The 10,816-nt window shown below is 38.6% G+C and overlaps 1 protein-coding gene across 1 annotated transcript in view; it reads right to left on the minus strand.

Moving 5' to 3' along the window:
* Positions 1-5,989: 5,989 nt before the first annotated feature.
* The window catches only part of GTF2A1L (general transcription factor IIA, 1-like), a gene marked incomplete at its 5' end in the record, with an annotated part of 9,667 nt that continues 4,840 nt past the window's right edge, over positions 5,990-10,816 (minus strand). The window contains 4 exons of the mRNA XM_010010714.1: positions 5,990-6,097; positions 7,925-8,014; positions 8,766-9,050; positions 10,632-10,816. The exon at positions 10,632-10,816 is cut by the window's right edge and continues 426 nt beyond it. Of these exons, the coding sequence (XP_010009016.1) occupies positions 5,990-6,097; positions 7,925-8,014; positions 8,766-9,050; positions 10,632-10,816 (668 nt within the window). The remainder of the gene's footprint in view (positions 6,098-7,924; positions 8,015-8,765; positions 9,051-10,631) is intronic.

Consider the following 10,816-nt stretch of genomic DNA (forward strand, 5'->3'; position numbering starts at 1 on the left):
TGCTGAACCTTTATTACTAGCAATTTTGCAGTATACATTAGATTTCAGTCTGAGCTGGTGGGTAATTTACTTTAAGAAATTAACCCATATGCAGCCATGTATAAAATCTGGAAATCACAAAAGATGCAATAGCTGTAAAACCCCACCTGCTGCACACAGGGCTGAATTTCATGTATCATGCATGCAACACACACAAACCAAGTAAGCTGTCGAAGGTTCCTCTCAGCAGCAGGATAGCTGCTTCCTGCACAGGCAAGTATGTGCTGTGCTGCCTTGTTTTCTCTCCAGGGACAGACTCATGAATTATTTTCATCTGCCTACTCTCCACTGTCACCAGTGCCAATGGCATGTGGGATGCACCAGGGACTCCTCAGCACTTGCAGTCCAACTCAATTTCCAGCTGATGAAACGAGTAGTTACACTCAGTTTTTAGTGACACTGTTTTCCCTTTAAAACCTACCTTTTCTTTCCCCATGCATTTCCTGATGCTAAGGAGATCCAGATTTGTGCCTGCATTCCTAATTTAAGTGAGAATGTTGAGCATTCCTTTGTTAATTGCAGCATATTTCCTCTGTCTGCAGCAAATAAGCTGTCATCTTTATGCAGTTCATCTGCTGTGAGCCAACGCTACACTGTATTGAAGTTAGAGAGATTCAGATGTGTAAGCCCTTACCTGCATTGTATGGACCAAACAATCTGTACTGGGTGACCAGCTCAGACTGCACTGAATGCCAGGCAGGATCCCTGCGGGAGTCTGCTCCAGGCACATTCTAAGGAGGCTCCATTCTGCAATGCCCAGTCTTCTGAAAATAAGGGACATGATTGCTGGAAAGATCAGAGTCCTGTGGGCAAAAAGAGACACAAAAGCAGATGAAGCCATGAAGCCTCCTCTTAGGTTGCTTATTCTTGACAGGTTGGTTACATTGCCTCTGATGGGAGAAACACGTGAGTGCTTACATTTCATCAAACCAGTACAGCAGAATGAGACCTACACGTTACAGCTTATGGTTCACAGGCAGTAAAACAAGTGCATTTTATTTGGGCTTGTAGACAAAGTTTCAGCATCTTAGATCACAGTCAGTAAATGATATTCATGGTTATCTGAAGACAGACCCTCAGCTGGTATAATACATACCTCCCTTGCACACAGCTCTAAGATCTCTGCTTTCTCCAGAACAGCCATAGCCAAACAGTTCCAAACTGAAAGCACAGACTCTGATACATAAGAAAACGGTATTTTTGCAATCACTTCAAACCTTTTCCATTCTCCTTCTCAACAGAGTCCTTTGCTTTCAAGTCTGTGACAGCAATAGAGTAAAAATCTACATTCCGAGGCACGCTTCTTGATGCCAAAACACTGCACTGCAAATTAAATTTGCTTTCAATCAGTATACAAGCTCTGTGTGTAAGCACAGCTGTACTCCCAAGCAGTTCCCATATGTGGGGAACAAAGCAAGATCAAGATCAGAGGAGGCTTAAAACTCTACTGTTTAGCAATCAGTAAAAATTCCATAGGATGCAGCCCTTTGTACACACCAGCCCCCTGAGATGAGCAGATAAGCAAATGGGGCTACTATAGGACATTTAACTATAATAGAAACTAAAGACACTGGTGGAAAAAAGTCTACTTGGCCAAAGGCTTCTCTGTCACCTATCTCAAAACTGACTTTCAAAACTCTTTTCTTCAGACAGCCCCTAGAAGAGTCCTGCACACAGTTTAGGACATGTCTTGATAGCAGGCAATAACTGATTTACAAAACAACATCTTGAGTGGGCAATAAGTGATTTACTCACCTTATTTTTCAATACAACAAGAGTTTGCAAGCACACCCTTCCTGCCACATAACATTAGGAGGAAACTACATGGAAGACAAATGAGTTTGAAATAGTGACAACTGAGCGTACTTGCCTTACAATGCTCTTTAAGTAACAGCAAAGAAGTATGAGAGCTGTGGGCATTTTTCTTTTTGTACCTTCACTCTTTTTGAGTGAAACCTACCATTTAGAAAATAATTGCTGGTTTAAAAGAAAAAGAACCAACAAAAAAAACCAACAAACACAAAAAATAAACAAACAAAAGAACAAAACAACAAAAAATCCCACTACAAAACAAAAAAAACCACACAAGATTTATATACTTAAAATTTTTCTACACACAAAAGTGAACAAATAAGTAAAAGCAACACTTTAATGATGACTTGGATTCATTCTAAAGCCTCTCATACAAGTTACACTTCTTATTCTATCTCATTTTCCTTTTGTAAACTTACCTTCTCTCTGGTGTAAAGTTTCACGCAGCCAGTTACTGAAGTACCTTTGATGACCACAGCTTGTATGATGAAACTCTTCCCATCACGTCTACAGCAATGCGTCTGCTAAACTGTCAGTGGCAATCAAAAGCATTAATATGTAAACTATTCACATCAAAAGCACTCTGATTACTCACCAATTCACAGGCTACAGTAATTAGCTAACTAAGCTTACATTTTAATAAGAAACATCTTTTTCCAATATAAAAATTCCTGACTTTCAGTATATTTAGTTGCAAATGTCTATTCAAGCTCCAAGTCTTTGCCAATGTCCATTCAAGATCACTGGAAACGAAATGTAGGGCAACTTCTGTATGCTTAGATGGAAGATGAAAGTCAGTGCTACTGCAGAAGGCCAAATAGAAAGCTCTGCACTGAGAAAACCACTGCAAGCACCCTCAAGAAATATATGCAGTGTAGTATGGAGGAAACCAGAAGATGTGCAGTGCTATGAATTCAGGAGCCATTTTCTCAAATATGGGAAGGGATGAGACAGCAAAAGCAAAACCCTGCTTTAATCCCTAAAGCTTCTACCTTCGATAACTCAGGAATGCACTAGATGGAGCCCACATTAAGGGTCCTTCATATCAAGAAGGTGCTGCATTAGAAAACACAACTAAATGAAAACCCAGGGGATGCTTGCTAGTGTAGCTAAGCTATCTTCAGCAACACCTTTCAATGCAAGTCAGCTTTGACCAGAAGCACAGCTATTCATACTGTCAGCAAAGCTCCAAGGGGAAAGATAGCAAACCATCCTTTAGGATTTTAATTGCTGATAGTACACGTGAGTTGTGAGAAAGCAAAAAAGAGGATGAAAAAATATCGCCAACACCCAACCCGTAAAACTTACAAGTTTGGGAAGTAAAGAGACCAGTGTTAAAAAGTACTTCCAATTCCAAATGTGCAGTCTATACAATCAATATCATACTTGGACAGCACAGAGGTTGCAGCAAGTAGTCATAAAAATTAACTTGCAAAACTCTGAAGTATAGGAAGTGTTTCAAGAATGGAATAAAAAGGTAGAAGCAGTTAACAGGTAGAAGGTATGTAAATAAGTACTAATTGCTGAAAACTAAGAGATGGGAGGGAATCCCTACTCTATTTAACCCCAATACACCTCAGCACCCATTCACAGAGGAACAAGGTCTGAAAAAGGACAGGGAGAGAGATGAGCCTTCCCTTCACATGGAGGCAATATTAACACCACAAGCAGAAAGATGCAGCAGAGGAAAAAGCTGCCCATCTTCAGAACTAGCCCATAATTAGGGCTAGTTTTCAGCCGCTTAAATTTATAGTGACTAACAAGACCAGGTCCTGTTCTCAGAAGCAACATTCAGAGGCTATATGGTACTTAGTGAAAGGCGCATATCCAGTCATGTCCCATGGATGCCTGTGCTGCACTATCTCTGCTTCCAGTCTTTCCTGAAGCATCGCTAGCTGCCCAAGTTGAAGGTGGTCCCACAGTTCATAATGTACACATTTATGGAGCATGAACACCTTGAAGCCTGTGAAAAAGTGCTGAAATCTAAAAGCATCCATCATGTAGTAAGAGCTACATTTCCTGTGCATTTATGGGGTCTGAAGCATAGCACCAGTGCAGCTGCAAGTCAACTGAATGGGGAAAAAAGAAATCATACACTGTAGTATTTTAGCTGTCTCCAAATACACAATTCTTCACACGCCATCAGTAGTATCTATAAAAGACAAAAGAAATGCCACATTCAGGTCAGGCCTTCTAGCTCAGTGTCCTGTCTTTAGTACTGGAAAGCAGCAGATATGCCTAAAAACAAAACAATAAAAGCATGCAAGAAACTCAATAGTTACTCAAAACATACCCCACAAGGGAAGCATCTTGACTGCTTATGCCATCAGCACAAGTGTTTTTTTCGTTCCCCCATTTCTTCTATACATTCCTCCTCTCCACCTCTCCTTTTCTTTCTCTTCAAGGCCTCTGCATCCTCCAGGGGAGCAGAGAAAAACAAGATGTCTCATGATGTCTTCTTCCAGAAGATGTAAAAGAAGCAGCGAGGAGGGAGGGGTGCCATGTGCTTCTTTGTAGCGCTGTCCAACACAAGAAGGACAGGGACCTACTCAAGCGAGTCCAGGGGAGGCCACAAAGATGCTCCAAGGGCTGAAGCACCTCTGCTATGGAGACAGGCTGAAAGAGCTGGGCTGGTTCAGCCTGAAGAAAAGAAAGCTCATGGGAGATCTTGTAACAGTCTTCCAATACCTAAAGGGGGCCTACAAGAAAGCTGGAGGGACTTTTACAAGTCCATGTATTGACAAGAGAAGACGAATGGCTTTAAATAGACAGAGGGGAGATTTAAATGAGACATTAGGAGGAAATTCTTCCCTGTGAGGGTGCTGAGGTGCTGGCACAGGTTGCCCAGGGAAGCTGTGGCTGCCCCATCCCTGGCAGTGTTCAAGACCAGGTTGGACACAGGGGCTTGGAGCAACCTGCTCTAGTGGAAGGTGTCCCTAGGTTGGAACAAGTTGAGTTTTAAGGTCCATTCCAACCCAAACCATTCTATGATTCTAGCAGGATTCTCTCACTCCAAGTCAGCCTTGCTGAGGATTTACCATTTAGTTTGCAGTATTGCCCTACAAGGAACCCAAGCTAACCAGAAGCAAGCTGTAGGTCTGAAAGATTATGACCCAGACCTGTGGGCATAGAACTTTTTTGACCTCTGTTTCTAGAGGAACAAACAAAACATTAAGGACTGCTAGGAAACAGTTCTCATGGCAGGATGAGCTACTGTCACATGTATGCCTTCTACACACTTCTCCATGCAAAGTTTATATTTAGGGAACACAAACCCAACTCTCTGCTTGAAATGTGTATGAGATGACATTTTATTATCATACACAATTTGTATCATTCACAGCTTACTGGTCTGTAGTCCTAGAACGTGGTGGATATTGTACAGAAGCAAACTTAAATGACTTTGCATTGACAGTGAAAATAAATGGCATTTTAATGTTATCTCACACTATTCAGTGCATCTCAGTAGACAGAAGGTATAGAATAAACAATAATAATCCTCATGTTTTGAGAGCTCAAGGGTCTTCCACCCACATTTCCTAACTTATCTCTCAAGCACCTAAGATGAAGTCAAAAAACCACAAACAACAACAAAATAAGCAAGAGAGGAAGGAAAGGGGAGAAGGCAGTACACAGCTGAAACAGCCAGAAGTTTCAGGCTTGCAGAGATGGTGCTCTTACTCTTTTTTAACTCAGCAGCCTTTGAAAAGAAATATATAGTATCGCCAACAACAGCATAGTTTTATATTTCTTTATATTTCAACTCATACTTTAGTTGTTTTTTTAAAGAAGTGGAAAGAAAACCAACAGAACTGAAATTTACTTACATTTAACCACTTAGTATTGCACTACCTTCTTGAATTACAAAAAGATTCAGCATTCTTGTCTCTAAAGCTATTTATTCCAGTGACGCTTCTTGGGTAGAAAAGTAATGAAATAATCAGAAAAGAACAGTGAAGACAACTGAATAGCTAAGAATAATGTGGTTTAGTTTGCACGTATTAGCAACACTTTTTGCATATTTTTATCACAGCTTTGTTGGTTTTATTTTTTAAGGCAGAACAATAGACAAGTTGTTTCACAGAAGGTTTGTAAGGGAATAGTGCCACGGCCTTCAAGCACGTACTTCAGTGAGGTTTCACCACTCTGCATCTCCAATGGCTTTTGAAAAAACGTGGTCTTTGCCCTCAAAGGACATCATTCCATCTTTTAAGTAGAACTTCCATTTGTTCTTACTTCGATGTATCTGATGAAAACAATAAATCAATACCCCTCCAATAAGTATATCTTAAACCATCCATTAAAAAAAAAAAAAAAAAAAAAAAAAAAAAGAGGTCTTTTTAAGCACAACTTGGTTTTAAAACCTTGTTTTTTCTTTTAAAATCCTGATAGCCCAAAACATGTGAAACACTGCCACTGAACACACAAGGGAACAACCTCCTGAATCTTAGCATCTCCCCAGCCCCCCAAGCAAAGGGAGCTGTGTGACACGAAACAAGACAATAATGGAGCAATTACATGAGTGTATCAATCCCAAAATATACTGCACCCTGCAAACAAGTATGGCTGAACTAGACTGCAGTGGTTTTCTCCTCCTGTACACACTGCAAAGCAATATTGAATGCACACAGATATTAGGATGAGGCCAAAAGGAGGAAAATGTTGCTTAAAAGCAAATACTGCCATGCAAAACCGTAAGAAAGCGCTTGCATACTCTGTTTCTTTCTAAAGACCTGCAAAACAATCTATACTGCAGAAATTTTTAATACTAAAAGAAGGAATTTTAAACATCCCTAGAAATTTTCTTGGATTCCAATCATCAGTCTATTTGCAAGTCCAGAAACAAAAAGGATGGATAAAAATAAACAGGACAATAATTTTGCCAAAAGCATTCTTTTATAGGTAACAAGGTAATTTAATAGATCTCTCTCTACATTTTTTTATTTAACCTGTATAGGAAAGGGGAAGTTACCACCATCTTCCCCTAACTCCTGTAACTTCATTTCTAATAACACGTGGTCTTAAATTTCCTATAAGGCATGTCCAATGCTGAACTTACTAGGGTTGTTTTTTTTAAACAACAACCATTTTCGGCTGATTACAGACAAAACTTGCCACAGATAACAATATCCACTACCCATAGCACCTGTAACATCAAACTTGAGTTAAGAAGATTCAAAACTTTGCATACTTTTTCAATATAATACAGGCATTGAGGCTTCATTTTAGATTCATCTTCTAAACACATCCCTATGGCTATGTTTTCCAAAATTACTAGTTTCAGTAACACTTTAATAAAGATAATTTTCTTAGCACCTCACTATTCCCTAAAACACAGGCACTGTTAAGTGAGGACTAGTTGAACACACACAAAAAAATATCACTAGGCAGTTTTGAAAGAATAAAAGCCAAGGCACATTTTTAAGCAAACTAAAGACTTATTTGCCCATATTTGGTTCAAAAGAAAATATACACTTTGTTTTGTCAGCTTTTAAACTACTGACATCTAAGTGTCCAAAACCAAATTAAATGCTCCTAACTTTGGTACGATTTTCAAGAGTTCAAAATAAGATTGAATTTTAAACATTAAAATGAAGGAGGACAAAATGGCCCTTAACTTCTTTGTTTTTCAGACAATTCTGGTAGGAAAACCTCTCATTAAGCATTTCAAAGACAAAGAAACGTAAAACAAAGTACATTCACTCCTCTGTTAACCATTTTGAAAGTTTTAATTCATGGCTGAATTAAATGCATGCATCCATCCATCCATCCATGGTACTGTTGATATTACATAAAAGTTAAGGAAACGCGTAAGCTTTTGCAGCTTTACAAGTCTTTGTTTTGCAAGGTTTGGTCCTCTTTCTTTTAATAGGCCATTATGAACTCGTTGATTATTCTCATTTCAGAAAACAGCAAAGTAAGTCTTGAGATTACTGTCAGCTGAACACGTAATTTAAACACTCAGTTATTACAGCATTAGGTTTCCTTTAAATGGCACTGACAGTAGACCATGGACTTGATGAAGATACTATTTAGAATGATTAAAGATCAAAGACAAAACCATATACTGTACCTTGTCGTACTGACAAACTATCAGATTGTCGGTGTCAAACAAGTCTGCAATGTCCTGTTCACTGACATCATCACCAGAATTTAAGGGGTCCTAGAGATTAAAATTGTATTTTATACATTCTTTCAGAATAGCACTGAAAATACTTACCATTTAACACACCTAGAACAATAAAGGTTACCATTGCAAAAATCAACATCTACAGTCTATGAAGACCCTGTTGTACAGAGCTCATTTTTATAAACATCTTTACATGCTTACATTCTCAAAAACACCCTAAACAAAAAACACAGGTCAAAAAGCAAGACTGCTAACTAACAAAGCTGACTCCAGTAACTGGAACACTAATCAACTAGCATTCATTTAAAGTCCAGATGCTAGGAGCTGGTTCTCTTGTGACTCTCCTGCATGTCTTTGAGGAAAGCCTTTTCCTAGGAAATATTACGTACTTGTATCACATTCTTTTCTTCTCTGTCTAATCCCCTGGGTCCTTCAGAAGGAAAAGAAACCTACATTTATATCATGGTCTTATTTTAATTAAAAAAAAAATAGAACTCCATTCCACTGAGGCCAGGGTTTTACCATTGAACTTTAATTCTGGTGATTAGGTATTTTAGTTCATCCAATAAACAAATGACTTCTCAACATCTCTTTCATTTGCCCACAGTCCTCAGAATGAGCTCTTGAGTAATTTCTGAGCAGTACCTTCTATCTCAAGACGTATCTAACTTAACTACGCATTCTCTGCACTATACATACCAGGAATTGGGCTGGGTCCAACAACTGAACAGTCAAAATATATAGATTATCATAATGTGCATCATAAGGCTTAAAAGTAAATTACCTCCTCAACTATATCTATTTGGGGCTCTTCATTATCACCACCACTGCTGCTAGACTCTGTGTCCGAAATACTACTGCATTCTTCATCATCCTCATCATCCAGAACTTTTAGATCCTCTGATTCAGTAACACCAACAAATTCATTCTCTTCCGTATCTTTTGTATGTGGTATTTCTTTCTTGGGAGAAGCATCACCAGTACCATCTAGCTGAATTATGCCTTCAATGTCACTGCAGATACCCTTCTCTGATCGTAAATTAGATTCCATCTGCACAGTGGGTTCCATCTGACAGGAAGAAAAGAGACCAGAGACAGCTTGTGAATTAACACCACATAGTTTTCATTGTTCAAATGCCTCAAAGCCTGTAATAAAGTAACAAAATTGGGGCACTAAAGTGTGAGTTTCAAGCCCTGGCCTTCTTGTAAACCCTGAGTACATTTGCAAATCTTGTTCTTACACCTAAGCTTAAATGGAATCCATGCCATATATTCCTCAGCAATACAGAAAGACATTTTCTTAGACTTTTCTTTAAACACTATTCTACTCAAACAACTTAAGAAAAAAGTTTATAGAGCAGGCCTTTAGAATTTCTATTGCAAAGCAAACTCCAAAAACAACAAAAAAAAATAAAAGGGGGAAATAAACTACTTGCCCCCACCCCAAAAATAGCATTTTTCATTTTTAAAATAGAAGCCAATATGAACTCATCCCTCTACCTCAACTCAATCAAATTACTTTGTTTAAATAAGAGATAAGAAGCTGAGAGAGACTATTTCAGTACTTAAGTTACTGTTCATAAAAGTGCTAGAATTCCTAAACAGAGCATTCACATGAGCATAAAAGGGCTTTAAGCTTTCAGCCATCTTCAGTTTCTCATTAATTTTTTATTGTAGCACTTAATTCTCCTCCACATACACTTTCCAGTTCAAGAAAAATCACACTTTGTTTTGACCTTCCATTCTTACTATGGACCGTCTTCATCATTCTGCCATCAAAGTTCAGATGAGAAACAGAACAGGCTTTCAATTTACAGCCATTTGTCATTACTGTTATTAAATTCGCATTTAATAAATTTGCTTCAATCACATCTAAGCACTACAACTCAAAGTTAGCAAACCAGCCTGACTTCAAACATCTGCAAATAATTTCTGGAACAAAAATTAGATGAGGTCAAGAAAGTGGCTTATTAATTAAAATTGTTCAAGTTTTCCTCACAGCTCGAGCTGAATTCTAGTTTGGTTAGGATTTTTTTCCCCCCCAAGGAAATACATTTCCTTCCAGCAGATTTTCACTTATCAAATCTGACTTTTCATACTTAATATGCATTCTCAATGCTCTTCACACATTAAAAGTTAAAACTAACCCCAGCCGAAACTGCAAAGCAGTTTGCCCACAACTGGGCAGTATCCATATCCAGATTCAGTATCAGAATGACATGAGAGTTCTCAAAGGGTCATTCATGTCTGCTCAGTCACAAAAAAGGAAAACTCTAATCCCCCAAAATAGTCAATAAGTCTAAGAATACATTATATCAATCAACTCCGCTTTTAGCATTGTTTAGATTGACATTCTCTTCAATCCCCATATTTCAGCAGTATTTGTGACAAATTCTTAATGTAAAACTAAGCAGTCAGCTACTGCGATTCAAAACAAGCTCAAGAACTTTAAAATGGTAGTAATTTTTATTAGTATAACTTAAAGGTGCTACTTATCACTTGCAGATGTATTTGATCACACAGAAGATAGGTTAGGGTTGCAAGGGACCTTAAAGATCATCTAGTTCCAACCCTTCTGCCACATCTCTCATGATACTTCAAACAACCATCTCCAATGTATTTTCACCAGCTGAGAAACACAAGGTCCTACCTTGTCAGAGGAAGCAATTCTGTCCTCGTCTTTCAGAACAGCGCCATCATCCAAACTGTTGCCCATGATAATCAGGTCAATGATATCATCAGACACCTGCTGGTGCACTGACTCCTGAAGCTGAATGTCTAACTGCTCCTCCACATCCAGCAGCACACTGCTTGAGTTGTTTGCCTGGGATTCAG

Source organism: Nestor notabilis, unplaced genomic scaffold (genome assembly GCF_000696875.1).
Source record: "Nestor notabilis isolate BGI_N333 unplaced genomic scaffold, ASM69687v1 scaffold8293, whole genome shotgun sequence".
Classification (NCBI taxonomy): Eukaryota; Metazoa; Chordata; class Aves; order Psittaciformes; family Psittacidae; genus Nestor; species Nestor notabilis.